Source organism: Python bivittatus, unplaced genomic scaffold, assembly GCF_059951505.1.
Source record: "Python bivittatus isolate LINGU-HERP-01145 unplaced genomic scaffold, Pbiv_v1 ctg000850_np1212, whole genome shotgun sequence".
In the NCBI taxonomy this organism is placed as follows: Eukaryota; Metazoa; Chordata; class Lepidosauria; order Squamata; family Pythonidae; genus Python; species Python bivittatus.
In genome coordinates, this window is record NW_028277112.1 from 65,231,696 (window position 1) to 65,255,445 (window position 23,750).

The window sequence follows — 23,750 nt, forward strand, 5'->3', positions numbered from 1 at the left end:
CTACAGGATGGTACTGATTTCTTTCTAAATGTAAATTTAATAATAATAATAATAATAATAATAATAATAATAATAATAATAATAATAAAAAATGTAAATGTTTGCCTCAGGCAAACAAAGGTAATTCCATTTAGGCCATAATTCCTGTAATTATGACGCTGTCATGATTTCCAGGGTTGCTTTGGGGATAAAATGAAAAGAAATCCCTTCCACGTGTGCCACCTGGAGCTCTCAAAGGAAAGATGGAATATAATTGTGATGCCACTTGGATAGATATAAAGATAAGTGAGTTTAAAATATGAAGCTGCATCAGGATGGCAACTGGGGGGTTTTCCTTGTTCTAAATTATCATTGTTGTTGTTTTGAAAGATCAGAATGTAATCGTAGTTTTAAAGTATGGAAGAAGGAGAGAAGGTACTGTTACTTGTATGATTCACGCTTGTGGTATTAGAGATGACCATAGGAAAGAGACTACAGGCCTGGTCCAAATCATCTTGCTATCTGAGGCAAAGCAGCAACTGGTACTCAATTATGGTAGGCACCATTCCACACTAGACAAATTATTTTGAAACAAAACAAAACAAAAAAATCTCAGAAGCATTCTATCCTGAAGGGGGGAAAGCCCACAACTCTAATCAAGAAAATAATAAATAACTTTTTGCTCTTTCGTGAAACCCCAAACCAAACAGCCAATGAGGTTGGCTATTCCACTCTGCCTATTGATGATGATGCTGCCAGGGCAAGGGGTCAAGGCAGATTCCAGGGGTCTGGTTAGGAAGTAGGCAAAGTAGGGGTGGTTTGCTTCCTTCTGAAACAACGAATAATTACCATCTAAAGGGGCCTCACTGAAGACCATTACCTCCAGGACTTGAAATTACTTTGTTGCACTACTGGATGTAATGTAGCCCAGATGAGGAAAAGTGAAGATTGAATTCAGTGCCATACCTTCATGGCCTATGATCTTAAGTCTTAGAGCTGCTAGGTATCTATTATGGCTACCAGCAGCAGAACTATCCATGGTTTTGCAATTCTGGCACTGTCCAGAACCAGAAGGTTTATTAAGCTATACATGTGCTCCAATAAATGGCTCTCAGTCTGTTCCCACTGAGCAGTTTTGTTCCTGTCAGGAGTGTCACAACCCATTCTGTGTCACTTTTATTATCCGAGTTGTAGTTTTGCCACCAGTTATATGAAAGGATTCTCAATAGCAGTTTTCACTGAAAGGCAGCAAAAACTCCATGCTGAGCACGCTATTGCTTTTCTGAGGGGGAGACAACAACACTTAAATATCACACCGAACTGGTATACTATGAAGAGAGTTTATGAGCCTCTTTTTTCTAGTCTTTAACATGACAGACCCTATTCGGAGTGACAAATAGATTATTGGAAAATGCATCTGCACTTTTATCTATTAAGTACAGTGAAAAGGAATCGTAAATCTAGCACTGCACAGCTCTTGGAGAAGATATCTACTACCCAACTTTATAGATCAACATTATACAGATTGTGATATTTTGGCATCATTCAAATGTCCTGGTAGAAATAGCTGTTTATTAAGAGAACAATTGTATGGAACTAAGCACTTTGCAAACCATAGCAATTAGCTATTACAAACCCAAATCTTTTTAAGGACTTGGTATTAATGGGAAATTGAAGCGTATTTTAGAGTAGAAAAATGTCAGATGATTTGTGGTCACCTCAGCATCTTTTGGCAGATGTATTAAAAACAGTCATCACTGTGTATTTTCCAACCCAGGTTTTTTGAGTTCAGTGGCTGGATCTAAGGTTTTTAATTGGAGCAAGGCCATGGTTGTAAGTATTATGAATGAGAAAAGCAAAACCTGGAGAACAGCAAGCAGAAATGAAGAACAGGTTCTTAAGATGTATAGTAAAACTGACCAATTTAGAGGCTTCCTACTACCTAATCATTTCAGAGGCTGGTATTCCAAGCTCTACTTCCTTTCCAAGCTTTGGTATCATCCTGTAAAACTATTATTCTTTTTAGAGACAATGTATTTATCGTTACTATGTTTAAGCTGCCCATTAAGCCACAGATAAGTCGGTAAGCAGGTAGGTAGGCAGACAGATAGATTCCCCTGTGTACCAGTCTCCCTTCCAAAGAATAGCATCATTTTATAAAAGCAAAAAACACGCTTAGGAATAACACTTAGATCTATCCCAAAATTGCAGAAAAGATATCTTCTCCACACTTGAGCCTCTATGCCAAATTATATAAAGACTACCTTATATGCATGAATATGAATGGTATCCCATGGCTCTTATTTAAACATTGTTCATCATTTCTCCCTTGTTCATTCCTTCCCTTTAGTACATTTTTTTCCTTTAATATAATGGAGCAGTTATATACTAGTATAAAGCTACGGAAATTGGGACAACTATGTTGCTGATGCTGCTCTATATGGGAAGGTATGAAAATAAACAGAATGTAAAATGCTTGAAATGAAGGAATCACAAGACCTGAAATTAAAGGAAGTTATCAAAATGATTATTTCCTACTCTTTCCCTTGCTTTCTTTTTATTTCCTTCTTTTGAAAATATTTTTTTCAGTTTGACACAAAATAAATTCAGTTCTTTTGAATCATCATCCGTTGGTGACCATGGTCCAAGATTGGGTCATAAAAGGTCAAATAAGATAGTCTAGTTAAAAGATGAATAGCCCTTTCTTAACTCCTTTGGCATCAGTCCCAGAGGGGTTGAAGAGAGCAGAGCACTATCTGTTTGTTAAACTTTCTTCTTCTTCTTCTTCTTTCACCATGACTAGAATGAAGAAGAGGTAGAGAGGGGGGGAAAGAATTGTGATGACATGGAATGAACTTGTTGTGAAACCCATGAAAGGAAGAACAAAAGCATTCACTGTAGGCAAGCGTTATAAATTGTTTTACTACTGTATCATATGTGAGCCTCTTCCTTGAAAATCAGGCATTCTTGCTCCGATATCTTAAATCATACTGCTAGTCCCATATCAATAATCACAAATGTTTTTAAAAATGTTTTATTCCACCAGCAATAATCTTTTTGTCTCGAATTTTGGTCTCAACACAGTCCATAAACATACTCTGATTTGGCATACTCACGCCCTCCTACAACTTCGACCCAAAATGAGATACTGAGTCAGTCCAAACTGGTGGGTGACCTATTCTGGAAGCTTCATATGGCTGTGCAAGAATTCAAAGCCAAGATGCCAAACGCTCAAGCAGAAATCCCCCAGCACTATTTTCTGTAATTCTCTTGCCATGTAAGAGCTAAGTAGCTTATTCCCCAAGATCATCCTCGGAGCAACAAGGCAGTTTTTACTCCCAAACAATGTCCGAAACTTGATTGCAATTGATTTAAAAATGGAATGGTCTAACAAATGTTACATTTATTTCCTGTATAACAGTTTTATACAAATAAATTTGCTTATCCTAAATAAACCTGGGACCCAAGGCCTTGCTCATGGTCACTCATGTCTTAGTCGCTTCCTGTTTGGATTACTGCAACATGCTGTACCTGGGCTGCCCTTGAAGACCATCTGGAAGCTGCAACTCATCCAGGATGCAGTGGCATACACAGCTTTGGGTGCCCCATGGTTCACCCAAGTTACATAACTGCTCTGTAAGATGCACTGTCTCCCAGTTGCTTTTCAGGTGCAGTTCAAGGTGCTCAACTGGAAAGGTTATCAACTTTCAAGCCTTACATGGCACAGGACCAGGTTATTTGCAGGACTACCTCTCTCTAAAGATATCTGCCCATCCTACTAGGTTAGATAGGGTGGGTACACTCCAGGTCCCCTCCCTTAAATGTTGTCATCAGATGGCACCTTGGAGGCATGCCTTCTCACCTGAATGGGTGGCCACCCCAGTCCTTTGGAATAGCCTCCCACCTGAGATCCAAGAGATCCCTACCCTTTTAGCCTTCCAGAAGGCTGTGAAGACCTGGCTCTTCCCCCAAGCATTGGGCTAGGATGAGGGTTGAGCTGGGAGGCTGTTTGGTCTGATGCCTGTGGGAAGGGTATTTTTTATTTTTATCTCTGTTTTTATTGATTGCTATGAGCTGCCTAGAATCATGATATGAAATGGGTGGCCATATAAATCCTGTAAATAAAATATAAATAAATAAATAAATAAATAAAGTTATTTGTCTTATTTGTGCAGCTTCCATATAGATAATAGTATCTCTGTTCCTGTGATGGAATGGAATTATGAAGGTCAGGCTCAGGGAGATAAACATTTTCTTAGCTCGCCAGAGGAGCGTGGGAGCAACAAGAGGATGAGACTGGCACCTCCCTGAGGAATTCACACTGTTGTGGCTGGAGGACTTTGGGAACTGGGGTTTTAGTCTGGGAAGATTCTTGCTAGAGGTTGTAGCTAATAAACATAGCTGAACTGAATCTGCATTGTCTCTTGGAGTTCCTTGGGCTGAGCCTGACATTCCCCATAAATACGTTGTAGGATGTAGTCACTTGGGTAGATTGCATTCACTTGATAGTCTGAAGAGAGTTAAGAAGTGAAATTATTGGTCTTTTTAAATAAAATGTACAGTTTGTCACTAAAATCAGATTCTTTACCAGAGAATGGACTAATTCTAACAAAAGATCTATTCACCTTCACTGAGGACATTTTTAAAAAACACACACAACCACCGCCAGTTGTATCACTCTGAAGTATTCAAAGCCCTTCACATACATGATCTTGGTGAACTTTACAAATGCTCAGTGAGATAGCTTTCATACACAGAGCATGTGTTGCTAGGAGAAAACTAATGCATTTTAGCCAGGTGTAATGCCCTCTTTGTCCTGCAGTGTAAACTGAAGTTTGAATGACATACTGTAGATGATTAGCTCCTCCTCATAAAGTCCATAGAAGGTAATTGAATGTGACTGACAAGCAGCCAGTCCTAACCCTACAAGATGTGATGTGACATTCTTCAAGGGGACTCTGCTTCAGTCTTAAAGGTAACTATCCTGCATGTATCTTGGTATGCACAAAGCCTGCCATAATGAGCTTGGACACTTTCTGTTAGGGTCCAGACTGGGGACATGGGCTCAACCAAGCCTCTCCTTTGTAAGATTTTTTTTTTCTATATGTAAAAGTAAATTTTAAAAATTAAAGTAAATGTAAGTGTTAATGCTTTTTTTCAAGGGCGGAATTATGTAGAAATAGAATGGAACAGACTTAAGAAGGAGCACATCCAATTTTTTCCTAGTATTACTACTATTACTACTACTACAGGAGTATGCTGGTCTTTGACTGTAATAAAGATTTTGATACTACTACAGGGTAAACAAGTTTGTTCCATTGCTCCTAAATCCACTTTTTAGAACATTTTCTCTGTTAAATATCTTTTCCAGAAAATAGTTTTCTCATTTTATGGCTGGGAACCTAAGAGGTTTATGTGATTGCTCAACCATTGCCATGCATACAGCGCTAATCTTTTTTTTTTTTCCTTCTCTTCTCCTGCTTTATGTAACTTTTATCTCGGTTTTAGATGGGGTTCTGACGTAGCCGCACAAAAATACACACCAGATCCTAACCACCCTTGACAATGTTACTACTACAGAACATATACAAGAGAACATATATTTGATCATGTGTACATTTTTCTTCAAGAAAAGAAATCCCTGCCTACCTATTTATATACCAGGTTTTGATTGTGTTTATGGTTTTATTATTTTTACAGTTTGGGGGGGGGGGGTATTGTTGTTGTGAGCTGCCCCAAATTGTGTTTTAAGAGGGGCAGCCATACAAATCTTTTAAATAAAATAAATAATATCTACAGCTGATTAAGAAAAGGAGTTCTAAACCTCTGTTTATAAAAAGCATGTCATCCAGCAGGACGTAGCCAACTTGAGCCAAGCATGGTTGGACCTGGTTAGTATTTACATCTAAATCTAAATCTATCAGGAAATACCAGAGTGATAGATCAGGCTGGAAATTGAAAAACATCCCAGAAGCAAGGAATGGCTTATTTATTTTCTTAACCTTACCTTTATTCTGCCATACATCTTAAGGACTCCTTCTGGCTTATAATATGAAATGCCAAGAACATTACCAACTACTCTACTGTTGCCAAAAGAACTACTGGATTTGCTTCTGAAGTCACCAAGAGTCAAACCCAATTTAAGGGAAAGCTTCACTTTCACATTATGTATATCAACCTTTTAAAGTTTTTCAGTGCAGGAATGGGCTGGGTATCTGATTGTGCTCCCGACCCACACCCTTCACCCATTTTATAACCAGCCTCCAAACTTAAGCCTAGCATGTGGTAGGGATAGTGAGTGAAGGAAGGGGATGTTTTTCAAGCATTGCTTGTCATTCTGCCACCTATGGCAAAAGGATAAGCAAATCAGTTTTTAATGCTTTATTTCATATGGTTTAGAATTGTCCGGTATCGTACCAGTCCCACTGAAATGGATATTCCTGAACATCTCATTTCTGCTACGTTGTTCAGCACATTTCCTGGCACGGCTAATGCAAAGTGACTTGCCCACCAAGGGCAGCCAGAGTTGCCTCTGGTTTTGTCAATCTGTCCCCTGTGCCTTATTGGAGAGGCAAGCAAAGGTGTCAATTTCAGTGCCACTTTGTCCTCTCAAAGTGATAGCGACCAAGCTGAAGTCAGCACAGCAGAGCAGCGAAAATGCATCTGCAGGTAATTAGTAACAATCAGGGTCTGCTCAGGAAATGCTGACGATAGCAGCAATAAGCCGGGCACATGTCATTGGCTTGCAAATGGAGAGCACGCTTATGAACCGTGGCAGCAGGCAGTAAGAGCTGGGATTTTTTTAACTTAATATTTAATGTGGCATAAAAACGATGGAGAGAAATCAACTAGTTTTCTAATCAGATGTTCAGCCACTGGTCCATAACCACAAGCAAGTTGGTGAATGAAGCAGGATAGAAAAGTGTCATCAAAATTTCCTTTCACCATAATTTAGGTCTAGTTTTATGGACCTGCCGATGTGAATGCCAATGTCTAAACAGTACTTTTTTCATTCAAATGATATTACTGCAGATCAGATCTGCAAATCTGCTAGGAAATGCAAAGCCCAGACTGACACCACAGCTGCACTGAGGATCTTTTACATTATTATTTCTCAGCGCTGCTTTCCTTCTCCAGCCAAGGGTTGAAAACAAGAACAATGAAACACTGTGGCCATAATTCTCTTATCTGCATGGTTCTCAGCCTATTTTGCATTGATTAAACTATTTTATGAGTTGGCTTAAGAACTCAGGACTCACAATACAAACTAGACGTAGGTCAGTTTGTGAATGGAAGCCAAGCTCTGTCCCTAGACATTCTCATAAAAACTGCTGAAGCTTGAACTGCAGATCTCAGCCCTATCAAAAGAACCAGATTAGTTTTCTTGGCCACAATAAAACCCATTTCTCAAACTCTCTTCATCCCAGAATATGGGGGCTTTTAAGCATTTCACACATTAATATCCTGCTGGGTGTTGAATTGTGGAGCACTAAGGAATTAAGTGGTTTTATTTTCATGAAACAGAACTATTTCCTCCATTTAGTCAATGACTTCTGCTGCTATTTACAATTCATTTGTAATCTTTTTTTTAAAAAAATGCATAACACTACATTTGATTTTCCCACACAAAATGAAGATGTCCTAACATACATGTTATGATGTTGAAAGATACAGTATTCATAATAGTCAAACTATATATAAGTTCAACATTTAATGAGGAAATGGCAATTTTCAGATTTTCAGCTGGGGGGTGTTGTTATTGTAATACATATACAACAGGATTGGTTAACCAGCCTTATCTGGTCTATTCTATTCTGTTTTGTTCTGTTCTTTCTGTTATAATTCCCATGGTACTCTATTGTATTTTTAATGTACAAATAAGATATCTAAAACAGAACTAAGGCTGTACTCATGGTTAAGGTTACTTTTACACTTAAGAACATTAAAAACGCCCTGCAGACCTAAATTCTGGTCCACCTAAACTGGTAACATTTCCAGCAACTTTCAGAGTAAAGGTGGTCTACTAGAGACTGGTGGTTTATATTTTGCTCATCCCATAATGGTGGTATGACTTCAGAGGCACCGACTCTTCAGTATCTCACAGCTCCTGACCACAAAGGATTTTCTGTGTGTCCCCTTTATTTATCACTCTGCATAATCATAACTATGAGACTGCTAACCTTAAGTCACTTGCCTGTTTTTGTGGCCAAGTACACACAGAGCACTTGGTCTCTGATTCTTTTCCTGGTGGGAGGTAGTAAGTTAGGGGCTGAGCCTGCCTTTCCCTATCATGTATTTCCTTAATTATGTATTATAAATTTTCTTTTTGTTATAGACAATAAAACCTGCTTCACTAATCATTGCTCAGGTTAGATTCCCGCTCTCAGGAATGCTCATATGCAGATACAAACAGTTTTCCTCCAGCACAAAGGTTATTATTCAGATATTCTTCTAGAAGCATGTTATATTCTTAGGAGAAAAGGCTCCAACCATCGTGATAGATTTGCCCTTGCTGCAGGTTTTTAAATGGGATTGGGTGGCCATCTGTCAGGGGTAATCAAGTCTATTCCTATACTATGCAGAGGGTTTGACTAGATGATTTGTAAATTCTCCTCGTACATTCTTTGATTCCATTTTTCTAACTAATTACAAAAGCTCTCTCTTTTTTTCTTCAGAAGAAAAAGAACACTGAGAAACTGAGAGCTGGTATGGTATGGTGGTAAACTGGGAATTCCCCACTTCAAAGTCCATGTCAGTCATGAACTTAAGTTCACTAGATCAACATATGTCACTGAGTCAGATCTAGATGAAGATCATCATTTCTATAAAATGATTAAGAATGAAAAAACTCTGTTCTCTTTTGTATCTTATTTTACCTTCACTTGGTTCTTTAATCAGAAGATGGATTACAAGTAGTGAGACCAATTTATCAGTTCTTTAACACCAACAGATGAAATGATCTTAGGCAAGCTACTATTTATTGTGACTAATACTGCACTATTAGTCAGTATTAGAGAGGACAAAGAGAGACTAACTCTCTTTAGTCCTTTAACTCTATTCAAATTTACCTGGGAGTTACAACAAAATAAACATGAATAGGATAAAATATAAACTAATAATAATAAATTTAAAAAACATTTAAGTGTATTATAATAATCTTAAATAACTATTGTTCCCTTATTAGCTTTCCAAGATGAACATTCTCCATCTGAATGAAAAGTTTTTATGACGCTAATATTGTAATGGAGATGGAAAGTGTGTTTGTATATGCCTGTGTGCACATTTGTGTGTGCTATGGGAGGTAAAGACTCATTTTCAAGTCACCAGACTTATGTACATGCCTAAATAAATCATATGCAAATGAGCTTTGACAGTTTTTTATTTCCCTCTGGAAGAGGTGGCAACCTTAATTTACTTGCCATTTTGATGGGTTTTTCTAAATTATATATGGTATTTTTAAGGTGGAGTACTTAAAACCAAGTAATAATGCAGCATATTGACTATTAATATGAATTAATATTACGATTTTCATTGATGTTACCTATAAAATTCTGAGCTTGGTTACATTAAAATAAAAATACTTTTTCACTATTATATATTATTACAACAGCTATATCTTATTCCATGTAAAAGCATATATGGGTGATTAAATGCCCAACTTATATGTTCATAAATTAAAATAAGTTTGGGTATTTTGATGCAAAATTGCCTGTGACTTTCAAGGAAGTACACAATGTTAAGGAAGCAGACATTATTATCTAGAGAATCAAATTTTGAGTTCACGCTAATGCTAAACATTCTCTTTTCTGCTTATTTGAAGCAAGAGACGGGAGGTGATGTAGTATTGCTAAAATCCAGGATTTATTACTTTTCTACCTTCTACCTCAGGAAGTTAAAAATGAGAATTATAAAGGATCTACAGAGAGGGCAAACTATATGAAATCAGAAATCTATTGTTAAGAGCAGTCGAGTCACGGAATGATGAATGCATGCTCTAAAAGAAAAAAAAAATCCCTAAATAAAAAGAGAGAGAATTGGTCTGCTTGACCCTTAGCTGATTAGAGCATTAGTGAGCAACCTAGTGCACTCCAGATGTTTTGGACTATAAACCCTAATAATAGACCACTGGGCATTTTGAGGATTATAAAAGTTGTGTCCCGAAACCTCTAATTGGCATTAAGTTGTGTCCCTTTGACTTATAGTATCCTAATGAACATTAGAAAGGTTGCACTGCATAAGCCTTTTTTTTCCTCCAGAATTTCTAGTTCCTCCTGCACTGAATTAAACCTTCAGATTAAGGACTGATGGACAACCTTGGTTCTGAGGCATTCAGTCCTAAAAAGCAGCATGAAAAGAATTCAGGTGGAAGAAAGAAAAATGTCCTCCAGAAATCCTAAATATCACTCTGAGCACTCCAAAGTGCCAAAGCATTCAATAATCATTTTTAAAATGTATTCTAAATTTGTGACAAGATACTCATGGCCTAAGCTACTCAGGGACACTGTAATACTAGAAACCTATTTCATAGGTGGCTACAAAGATTTAGTAAAATAGCTTACTGGATCATAGGTGAAAATCATTTCAACTGTTAAAATATTAATCTTGAATTTGCTTTCCAGATTATCAGCTAATATATAAATCAAGTGTGCAAGCATGGAATCATCTAGCACAAGGACTGTAACTTCAATATCCTGCAGTGATCTTCGTTTTTCTCAGTTTAGAAGACCTTAGGACAAAGTCCTATTAACTTTACGCTGTGTTGCTTTATAAAGCACCACTGAACATGCTGTATATATGTATTGGAAGACTTTCGCAAAATATTTTTGATCAGAACTCATCTTTCTTCTACAACTCCTGTTATGTAACTTTCCCCTTTTGTCTCTTCTTTTCTTCCTGCTTTCTTTCCCCCAGTTAATATTGGTCTTGTATATCCATGCCACTCCAACTTCCAAATGCTTACTCTTCTTGCTTGCCCACATAGCCTATCCCAAATTCAAAAAGCACTGCAAATAAGAGCCGAAAATCCTTCTCACCACCCAGCTGCCTCTAACTGGTAGTAGCCTAGGCAGTTACAATGCTGAAACTATTTGATAGTTTATGACAGACAAGGAGTAGAGGTAAAGCTTGTGAAGCTCTTCATCATCAACACCATAGCATGCCTTAGTGAATTATAATATATAATAATAATCCAATTTAGGTTTAACATGCCACCTCCAGGAACCTCAAAAAATCAATGGAATTTTTTGATTGATTAGGACATGACTTGCAGTGGTAAAACTAATCTTAGCAATCCTAAAATACAATTAAAACCAAAGAACTAGAAGTGCAACAACAGAAAGGAAGTGCATTCTAACCCAAAAAAAGATCACGAAATTATTTCTCTGTACTTGCGTGACCTTCATGAAGAAACAAACTACTGTATGAGTGGTAAACCCTTGATGGCAAAGTTTTTCATTTCTCTCCAGGAAGGCTGGTAAAATGGGGCTTCTCTGCAAAATCTCTTACAGCACAGAGCACCAATTAGGTGGATCATGTGCTTAGATAATGTTGATGATTTCATGGAAATAACTTGCTTTCAGGTAAAGTTGTTCAAGGTGAGATAATACATTAGCTTCAGTACTACTCTACTTGCTCTCTGCTAATATAAGTTTCATCCAGTTATTAAAGAACTAAATATCAATATTGGAGCAAAATAGAATGAACAAATGTTGACAATAAAATACGTGGACAATATCACAGAATAAAAGCCAACAACAAGCTATTGTCAAAGAATAAAAAGGTAGGATTGAAAGAAAAGCAGTGGTATGAAGAATAGAGTGACAGAGTTGGATCGTTCTCGTGTTACACAAATTTATTTCATACATTACATACTGCATCCTATTTGTATATATTCAGTTGGGCCCTTTTATGTATATCACAATACTTTTGTTCAAAAACTTATGCTTATAAACCATGAAAGTTTATGATGCCTGAAACCTTCTGTTCACTTCCTCTCAATTAATTCTGATCTAACACTAACGTGTCACATTGTATCTACCTGTCTGCAATGCATAAAGGTACCACTAGTCTCCACTTCTACATATTTAAATTCAACCCCTTTCACCACAAAAGGATTTCAACAATTAAATATTCTTTTAAGTATAACTGTATTCAGATCACAACAAATGCAGACTAAGGATTACATCTCCAAGCCTGTACACAGAGCTATTTCTAGCTCATTATCAGACTTGGACAGAAATTCTGTTCCCTTCCCCCCACATTCACCCCTATGGTCATCATTTGTCATGCAGTGAAATAACCGGCATAAAACATAGCTAATTAAATCTTCTTTATCTTCTACTTCAGATCCAAGTATATGACATAAAAGCAAGTCAAATCTTCATTGCTCATGTTGTGTAGAATATTGTACAAATTGGGTGAGAAGCAGAAGGAAAAGACAGAGGTAAATTTTATTCTGTTGTGATATCATGTAAGTCATATATTTATATCAACTGCAAGCCTGAATATTTGAATTGGGGGAAAAAAATCTTTTAATTAGTTGAGTTCCATTAACCAGAGTTAATACAAATGAAATTATTTGCTCACTCATTGGGATGTTTTGTGGAACCTGTCAAGAATGTCTATTGTCTCCTTTTAGGTTTAATTTGACTTTGGAACTTCTGACCTGTTTGATTCAACAGTTGAAGGATATCTGGGGCATTAAGATGGGTGGTATTAAACATACATTGTTTTTTATATGCTGTTATATTTTATTTTATTGAAAATTATCAAAGTTTATCAAAAGTTATGGATATAGTACAATAGTTTGGTAAGCTATCGAGATATTCAATTAAGTGGAATAATTCTAATATACGTCCTATAGGATCTAAGGTACCTATGGAAAGGTGTAAAGATTGGGATCTTACACATGGTTTGAATTCTTTTAAGTATCTTGGATTAATTATTTCTAGGAAGATCTCCAGGTCAGTAAAGTTAAATATTTCAAATTGCTTACCTCGGATTATTATTGATATTAACATATGATTAAATGCTTTTATGGGAAAAAATAAAATATGATTAAATGAATACCTGATATCTATTTTTAATGGTATCCCTATGTTAAATCTGTTGGGTATTTTAAAGAGATGAAAACGTTCATAATTGGACTGACAGATTCACAGGTTTTCTTTATCAAAATAACAACTTCCTTATAAAGAAGGGAGTTTTGATTCTCAGATTTAGAGCTTTGTCACTGACATACATTTTGATATCTATCTCTTTCTGAAGTTTAAGTGATACTTTTCAAAAGCTTTCATGGACACAACTTTATTATTTGTTTCCCTTGGTATCTTGGCAAGGGTTTGGATCTATTTTTATTCTCTATCTCTGTCTCTATCTCTATCTATGAAAGAAAATGTTTTTCAGCATTAAACACTGCAAGACATATTTGGAATATGTTGAGAAGGAAGCTCAAATTTTATCTCAAGTCTCATAATTGACATCTGGGGCAATCTGGGACTCAGAGTTGTAGGCAAGACAGGGTATTGATACCTTAGATAAATTTATTCTCAATCAATATTATAAAGCATTTGGAATGTTGCAGGAAGATTTTGAGCTATCTAAAATTGATGAATGGAAATATATTCAATTAAAATGCTTTTTGATTAACTGATTAACTGGATGCACTAGCAGCATCTGAAACTCCTAAGAAATTATTATTATTATTATTATTATTATTATTATTATTATTATTATTATTGATGTTCTCACAGTCGGCCAGATGTTTAGACTGGATCTGGCATTTTTATCTACCTATTGAGTCCTTCCCAAGGACCTGGGATAGGCAGATGTTTGATGGTGTTAAAGGTATCATTGCAGGATATAAGCTGTTCCAAGTAAAGCTGTCTTTTGCAATTGACTGATGGTGTTTTTGTCAGTGCTGATGCTGTTTAAGTAGAGTTGTTGTTGTTATTTTGGAAGATTCTAAATCCATTACTATTTTAATAGACAGGAGTGTTATAATAACTGATATTAATAAATTGCAAGAAAAATAGAATGAGTTGTAATACTTGTTTGTATAAATCAATGGGTTAGAATTTTAAACAATGCTACATATGTCTCTTTTGATCTTAAGATGCTTTTAATTCAGATACATACATACATACATACATACATATATATATTTAGTGTACTAAACACTTGAGAGGATATTTAGTAAGGGCTGCATGTCAACTTCCAAATGTTGGAAGTGTAAAACAGTGGAGGGGATTTTAACACATGTTTTGAGCCTGTCCCATCAATGTTCCATCTTGGTTTAATGTAATTAAGTTTCTCAATACAGTACTGAGAAGAGGAAATAAGATATAAAGATGTTAATGTAATGTTGAACCATATACCAGAAATTTGGAACTTAACTATGTATGAATTACAGTGGACTTAGTTAAAAACACTGATTTATTTCACTGGAAAGACTCTGCTACACCAGATTTTAAATCATGGATTGTTGATCTGTGTTTACTTTCTACCTGTCAATTGATTTCATATCAATTAGAGGAGAAATTACCAATTACCATTTTCTGTGTAGTCAAGGTTTAATTTGTTGCTTAAAAACTCAATTCATTTTCTCTTTAAATACATATTCTAATATGTATAACTAATTGATATTATCTATGTATTTTTCTCCTTTTTGTTTTTTCCTTGATTTTTGTTTTGTTTTCATTAGGTTTCAATGTCTTATATTAAAAGACATAAAATTACTTTGTTTATTTACAAAATAAATGTTCAGTGTTCTACAAACAATATAAAAATAGCATAAAATTGATAATATAAACATTTAAACATCAATAAATAGAAAGTAAAAATATAAGCAATTTCTCAAATGACAGTAGGAACTAGAAATGCAACAGTAACTTAGAGTAAACAAGTATCAGAACAATTAAGGAAGGCTCTTAAACCAAAAAAATCTTCAGTGACACAGGCTGTATAGATAAATAATCTTGCAGACCTTCCTGAGTAAGGGATTGAATAGCATAGGCACAGTGGAGAAAGTTGTTTTCTTATGCACTCTAAGGAGGATTGTTTGGATTCAGATGGCATGAAACTCAATTATATCCATTGAATAAAATTAGTCTGGTTTTAGGTCTTCATGCAAAGAAGTAGTATAGCAACCCATTCTGTTCCATCCTGAGGAACAGGAAGCTACAGAAAATAGAAGCTACAGCTACACTCCAGTTTACCAAAGACAGGGTGAGGAACAGGATTGGATCAATTCACATGCTATCTTCCAGGCAGCCAAATGACCTCTATAGACAGGCAAGGACATCTTCCCAAGATCCTTCCCCCAATGCTGCAGCCACTTAAGTTCATGCAGCTCCCTGGGAATCACTGATTGAGTTTGCCTGGAATGTCTTCAAGCAATGGCTCCAGAGAAGCTGGCTTAACTCTTCCTTCATTTTTTCTAAGGCTAAGGTGTGGATGGAATGAAGCTTCAGACAACCTCTGTTCAAAGAGGCCAGTAAAATCTTCAGCCCACAGCTCCCTTCCTGGTCAGGAAAGGAAGACTATAGCAGTACAGTAGCAGTTCCACCAAAGAACTGCAGTAAGAAGTCACCAAGAGCAGTGGGCCTTTTCTTTGGCCAAAGATATATTTTTGCTCCCTTCTACCTTTCTCATCCAGATAGAAATTTTTCAGGGCTCATTTCTTTCATTCTTTCTGGTGGGTCAAACCTAAAAGAAGTCGTATGCTTTGGTTTGATGCTGTTAGGCTTTCTGGAAACTCTGTTTCTTAACAAGGTGCTTTCAAAATTCAAAGGCTAATTTCTGGTGCCCTGACAATCACAAAGGTTTGGGGGCTGCATTTGGTTTCTAGGGCATGAATTGTTCATCTCTATTGCAATTACAACAAGGTTATTTTTTGTTACTGAGGTGTATCTCACAAATACAAAGCAATTATTCATATAAATAATAAACAGGTAGAATATCTAGATAGGATATAAGCTATTAAGGTCTCTTTATGCCTTAAGTATCATAGGTTTCATTTTATTTTTTAAAAATCTGCATTTCTTACCCTCATATCACAAACCTTATATGCTATATTATCATAGGCACCAGTTTTGACATACATCTTCTTAAATTATCTAGTTTTCTTACCTGTCACAATAGGATATGATTGTGGTCCTGGAACACTGGCACCTATATCTGTTGATGTAGGGCTTGTTAAATTGGCCTTCATATCATCTAATCCACCAGCTAGTGATGTCATGGCTGAATATTCTGTTGACTGAGTTCAAAGAAAAATGAGATAATTTAGTAACATTTTCCATATATTAACGCCTAATGTATGATAACACCAAGCTAAGTGGTTCATTCCTATGTTGGCAGTGATGGCATTGGTGGGGTGATAATGGTGATAATGATGATTTTATATCTGAAGATTGATTTTACTGTTCAGATGCAGCGTGAAATGAAACAGTTTCAAACTATGATGAGATATTATGCCAACATGAGTCCTGCAAGCTTCAGTTATTGTGTTAGCCAACAAAAATTAGTTCCTCAGATTATTTGGCGGACAAGTCACCAGCACTTCTTAATGTGAATCACAAGGTAATCTCAAAAAATATATCTGATTATTTGGGGGGAGGGAGGGATCTCTGTATGACTCCTGCAAGCTTGAAGGTTCTGACAGTTTATTTCTGTAAAAACCACGAACTATTAAGCATGACAATGGTATTGTTTGTTTTGTTTAATAATGTACTGGCAGTTTTTTTTAATAGTTTTTAAATGCAAGGCATCCTCTGTTGGATAGTTTATTATAGAATTGCCATTTAACATGTTCCCAAACAAGGAACACTGCGTGAAACACGAGAAAATTATATTCTTGTGAGACATGAACATTTTAGTCTTAGAATATGTCCCCATTATAATGCGTTAAAATAAAATTGCATTTTGCAATTACAATGCATCTCACCAATACATAGAAGTTGATAAATATGAAATCATTCCTTCAAATAAAGAACAGATGGCAATCTATTGCCAAGTAGCAAATTAATATTAGAACCAGTAAAGAAGTATCAAGCCAACTATATGCATGACTGTAACAATTATCAAGCAGGAGGCAGACTGCCCTGTTTACCTGACCTTTTGGTTAATGGTTTGTGTTGTATTAATTATGTTTGTCTTTGGTTATAGTTATAGTTATAGTTGTTTGTTGTGATTTGTTGGTTGCAGATATTGCTCTGTTGTTGTTTTTTAACTGTTGCTTTGTGTGTGTCTGTATTTAAGCAATGATCTTAAGAATGTGCCACCACTGTATTTCTGTTTTATCTTCTCATGCAGGACAGCGGCATAAAATATTTAAATAAGTATAAAATAGCTCAGAGAAAAAGCTAACAAGCTCCTCCTGTGCATGCTAGCATTGAAATAAGCTGCCTCGGTTTAACATGACATAGATATGCATTCCTGCGCATGTTTCCTTGGAAATTAAGCTCCCTTATTTCACTGGGTCACTAAAAGAAAAATGGTGGAACATACCTACTTAGGGGCGTGTAGGCAGTGATGCATCATCACTGCACTTTTAATCCCAAACTGCCCACTCGTACAGGAGGAAGGATACTGTAGAACAATCCCTGACCTTGTTTCATAAACCCATGCTTTATTTTCATAGTGATTCCTTTTAAAAAATACATTAATGATGTGTATTATTTCAGTTATTTACTCTGGGTAAACTGGAACCACCAATGTGCCCTTGATACTTTGGTCAGACTTCTTTAATGACCACCTATTACCCACAAGACATAAAACAAGACAAAAAAATAATTCTCCTGCTCTGAGCAGTTGGACTGTTCTCTTCAGAAGTGTATTTTTAAACAAACAAACAAACAAATAAAAATAACGAGCCTATCCGTTTATTTGTTCATAAGAGAGCACGCTTTGCATATAATTTGTAAACTGCATCCTCAGACAGGATACAGCTCTGTTGCACCTTCAGGTGAAGCCTGACTCCAGACGAAGTGGGCAATTTTGGACAGGTTTTGTTTGTCAGATGTCCCATTTCAAGGACCTTCACAAAATTCTGTCCCCAGTTTGTTTTTCCAGCTCTCCATTGCCCTATAAATGCAGCTGTAGCCCAATGGGGGAAATAATCAGAACTTTTTGTGCTTGTGGGTGTAAAATACCCTGTTGCAATTCAACTTTTTCAGTAGATGGGAAGATCCCAGAGGAAGCATAAGCAAGCAGCTGGATAGACTGATAACAGGAAGGGCAGGGAGGGGAAGTCTCATTCAGATAAATCTCTAAAAAGATTACTGGGACATGGGGAAAGTATAGACAACCTCAAGCCCAAAACTATATGACTCCTGTGTTGCATGACTGTGAGAAGCCTGCTCCAAATCCCTAGAAAAAGATAGATCAGGCTGGCTATTTGCATTTTGAGAAGGGAAACATTTTTCTCCTCAAAACTGATATTTAAGCTCTTGCTGCTCCTCTTGCATTCTAAGTTGGATTTCAAGCCCTAGTCTGACTCCCAATTTCCTATCATGAGGTTAAGCAAGCAGGTGTTATGGTCAAAATACCAAAAAAAAAAAAAAAAAGCAAGTGATACAAGATGCTCGTGATAGAAAATTGGGAAATCTTTTTCTAGAGATTTGAAGCAGGTCTCTCAGTCATGCAATACAGGAGTCACAGAGTTTTGGGCTTGAGGTTGTCTATATTGTACAGAGAGATTATGGATCATCGGCTTCCTAGGAGAGAAAGGAGAGAGAGTGGAGGCATGGAGGCATAGAGAAGACACACGTGTCCCTGAGGCAGGTATGGATGTGTATATGCATTTTTAACAAATTAAAGAGAATTCTCCTAGCAGGACAATCCATATATGTTTACATGCCCATCATACCATTTCTTTCTGGAGTAAGCAACTTTATGTAGTGCAGAGAAAAGGAGCGAGAAATAGTAAGTCAAAGAATGTAAAGATATGAGAAATGAGAAAATGAGAAAAAGAAGAGGAAACATGGCTAAATCTAATTTGCACCAACACCATAACTATCTCTCTCCATACCTTTCCATTCTCGCAAGCTATCCTTGCTTCAACTACATCCATACAGCACTTCATACACCGCCTTTTGTTCTTTAAACTTCTCACTCTCTTTATTTTTGTGGAGTTTGTCAACTCCATTCAACTTCTACTTTCTTGGTCCTCCCCTTCCTCTCAACCCATTCAAGTCTTCCTTCAAATATTTGTTTTGCAATTCATTCTTTCTATATGACTAAATCACCTCAGTGTACTGGTCACTCACTTTTGAATTTAATTCACATTCACCCAGCATCCAATCATTCTTGATCCTCTCACTTCTTGATTTACCACTCACTGTTCTTAAGTTACCTATTCCTACTGCATTTAAATTGTTTGTATGTTTTGCCTGACATAACCAAGTCTCATTTCCATAGAACCAACTGGGCAGAAGCTTACACAGCCATTTTTGCTTCTTTCAACATTCATTTCTCCCAACAGATGATATCTACCCACCAGCTTTCTACCAGCATTGCCATAATTGAAAAAAAAAATTCTCCATCCATTTTCCTATCTTTAGTAAATATTCTACTGAGGTATGTAAACACAAATTCATTTAGTTCCTCTAGTTTTTGTCATTTATGTATAACTTGCAATCATTTACCCTTTTTTCCTGTTTAACACAACTATCTAACTCTTTGATACATTAATTTTCAGATTCATAATTCGCTTTGCATCATACAATTTAACATTCCCTGCAAATAATTCAGCTTCTAAGCCAGCAAAGTGCCATCATCTTTATCTAAAGGGACACATATATCCCTAACCAAAAGACTTCTTATATCACCAAAAACATTCCTTATATATTTTTCCATAAATATATTAACAACAAGGGAACATCACACATCCTTGTCTTTCTCCCTGATCAATGCTGAGTCATTTGCTAAGCATTCTATTTATTCCCATGCATGTTTTACTTCGATCCTTTCTTATTCTATTAGCATTCAGCAATCAAATTTCAACTCCATCGCTGGGGAAAACACTCCATAATTTAAACCTATTCATTTCATTTCTTTGTTCAACCATCATACAACATTTGTTTTTTCTCTCACTCATGTTTCTCAATAACTTTCTGAAGAGCAAAAACTGCTATGCCCTAAAGCTGTACTGTACTTCCCAGATTTTTTCTTCTACTTCTTGGACACTTTTAGCCAGAATTTAGTCAAACACCTATCCAGGCACACTAATCCCCCTGTAGATTTTGTATTCATTCTTTCAACCTTTCTTCTTGGTATACGGAACAATAAGAGCATTCTTCCCATACTTCACATACTTAGGCAACATTTGTAGCATTAGTTTCCAGTCCACTTTTCAACATATCAACACATTCAACATACAGTCATTAGGAATCAGGCATATACATCTATCAGCAATATATATCAGCAATAATATATTATTGCTGGTTGCATAGTCAGCCAGATGTTTAGCCTGGATTTGGCATTTTTATCCACCTATCGAGTCCTTGCCAAGGACTTGGGATCAGCAGACGTTGTTGTTTGACAGTGTTAAAGGTATCGTCGCAGGATATAAGCTGTTCCAAGTAAAACTGCCTTTTGCAATTGACTGATGGTGATTCTGTCAATGCCGATGGTCTTCAAGTGGTGCTCCAGGTGTTTTGGGATTGCACCTAAGGCACCTATTACTATTGGTACTATCTTTGCTTTCTTTTGTCATAGTAATTCTACATCTATTTGCAGATCTAAAATTTTGTGATTTTCTCCAGTTCTTTCTCTTCATTTCTGCTGTCTCCAGGTATCGCAATGTCCACTATACAGAATTATTTGTCTTTCTTATCAACAGTTGGGGTGTTGTGTGGCAGGTGCTTGTCTGTTTGAATTCAAACGTTGCAGAACACTTTATCTTCTTCATTTTCTACTACTTGGTCTCTTTTGTGGTCCCACCAATTCTTGCTTGCAGGCAAATGGTATTTCTTGCAGATAATCCAATGCACCCTGGTTGCTGCTTTGTCATGCCATTGTTTGTAGTCAGCCTGTGCGATCTTCTTGCAGCAGCTAATTAGGTGGCCCACAGGTTCTTCAGCTTCTTTGCAGAGGCAGCATTTGCTGTCTGTTGCTGTCTTCTCAATTCTGGCTTTGTATGCATTTGTTCTTAAGTTATTATTATTGTTATGTCACTAACATTCCTATACCAGCCTCTAACATAGTCCTTCTAGCAGTTCCTCAATTCAATTTCTTCCCATATCATTTCATCACTTTTATTTTAAATTCCACTCAGTTTGCTTATTTCCAGGTTTTTGATTTCCAAGAAAATTGCTCTGCATCTTCTCTGCCTCTTTTAATCTTAACTGTTCACTGCTCTTTTTGCAAGTTCTTTTTTCTCTCTTTACATATCATGGAGTATTTTTCTCTCATCCTTATTTTTACAGGAGTCATTCTATTCAGTCAGTTTATTATGGTCTTAGACCAATACAAACAGTGTGTCCATGAGTGCTCAGTGAGTATTTATTAATATATCTTAATAGATAGTAAATAAAATAAAATGTAAGACAAAATTAAAATACATTCACATTTATAAAACAGCCTGACTACAATCTGTGAATGAGGTCCAAAAGGAACAATCTATGTTTAGATAGAGTCATTCTATTATTTGCATTTTTCCTCAACCACTTGATCATCCCACCAAGGATCTTTTTTCATACTTCCATTAATGCATGTCCAGATAATTCTGTGGCACTCTAATGTTCCAAACAGCTTCCATATTCCCTTACTTGCATCCACTTTCCAACATTCCAACATTCTGTTAGGAAATCAACAGAAGTATTAGAAGTTAGTATCTTCTAATACTTTTTCATAAAGTATTTGCATTTTCTCTCCCTACAGTCATTCTACTTTTATACTCACTTCTTCATTCTTTCCTTTTTTCCCAAAGCATGATTAAAACTGATCTGTCCTATATTCAAAGCTTTTCTCAATATTTCATAATAAACAATGAAATGAATCACACGATTAAGTGTGTATTCATTCTTTTGCCACATGTATGCAGTATATGAATAGATTTATGCTTACAGCATGTATTCAGAATAAAGAATTCTTTTTTAAACAGATGCCCATCTAACAGTCAACATTCTCATTTATACCCAATCACACTTTCCTGTTCCCATCCATCCTTTCACATCTCCTAACTAAACTTTTTCTCCCCTTGAATTGTATTCATTCAGAATGCTGCATACATTTTCCCAAACTCATATCTTGATTCTTCCAATCTAACTATTTATTGAAGCATTACATTGAACTATCACCATCTTATGGATTTTTATACCCACCCACAACAACCTAGATGACACTATTCCATACTTATGACAAACATTTTAGCCCTTTCATTCATAATTAAACCTACATTTTCATTTCCCTACCAGAATTCACCAACTCCATTCTGTAAAATCAACCCACATTCATTCAGACTTACTTTATTTATCTATTTATTTATTTATATTTATTTATTTATTTATTTTTAAATTTATATGCCACCATCTCCCCCAAAGGATGACTTATTACATCCTTCTCCTTCTCTTAGTTGCACAGACACCCAACATATTTATTTTTCTGTCTTTCATTTCATTCTTGTATTCCTGTTATTTATCATTTGCTCCTCCTACTTTCCAAGCTGCAATCTTTCTTAAAGCACAGTCATCACCAGATGAGCCTATAAATATTGACCTCTACTGCTCATAATGGCTTTTGTTAATCAAGACTTTCATATAATGCTTTTTTAGTAATATGATGATGCTGACTTGATTACCAGCCTTAGTCATACCATGTAGCATTCCTGCCTAATGGCAAAGACAATACACATCAGTTTGACCACAACCAATCCCAGTTTTATCCCAAATGTGCTTATACTATTTTTTGCAAGTTAGGATCTCTACCATAACTACTGTACCTTACAGTCAACTTATTGTTGCCCATATCTCACCAACTCACAGATACATTTTTGTACTGACATACACACAAGGTGCTCCCAGCAAGACCAGAACTTCATTCTCCCAAATCTTACTCTAGAATCAGCAACAAATCAGAATGGACGAACCCCAGCCCAAATCTAAATTGGTTTGACTATTTGAGTACATCAGACCTAGTCCTCAAAGCAGGTTGGGAACTCTCTATATAGCCTTACAGCACCAAATAGACATCCTTTACTGCATGGCATGAAGGCACTGGTGAGATGAGGATAAGCTTGGGAGAGGCATTAATCAAGCAAAAGGCTGCACTACTCTCAACATCAAAAGGGAGGATGTACAGAGCTACCTACTGTACATTTTCCTTTAAATTGCTTGGGCACTCCTATGCTTAATGCTTAAGCTGCTCTTCTGGAGAGTTGACACAAGGGGGAGCAGTAACATTATTCAAGGGGGTCCAGTCCTCAAATAGTTTAGTGGGGAGGTTCTGACCTCCCCCCCCAAAAAAAGGCTGAAGAAGTTGGCAATATCTTCTCCAGATCATGTGTCATAGCAATATAACGATGTCTCCAAATCAGAAACAATGTTCATGTTCAAACTGCATTTATCAACTGTTTTATACTATTTTGGAACATACATAGCGCCATTAAAATAATGCAAAATTATAATTAAAATTGTAAAAATCCCATTTAAGAATGATCCCTACTTCCTTTTTCCCCCCCTGTTATTAAGTATAAGCACACCCCCAAAATAGAAATGCATGTTCCATTTTAAAACGATTTCTCTGGAAAGATCAAAGTGCTGTACAATTTA

The 23,750-nt window shown here is 36.3% G+C and overlaps 1 protein-coding gene across 1 annotated transcript in view; it reads right to left on the minus strand.

Moving 5' to 3' along the window:
- Positions 1-23,750, minus strand: part of PAX5 (paired box 5) — a 238,428-nt gene that overhangs the window by 99,527 nt on the left and 115,151 nt on the right. The window contains exon 7 of the mRNA XM_088130025.1: positions 16,108-16,237. Within this exon, the coding sequence (XP_087986151.1) occupies positions 16,108-16,237 (130 nt within the window). The remainder of the gene's footprint in view (positions 1-16,107; positions 16,238-23,750) is intronic.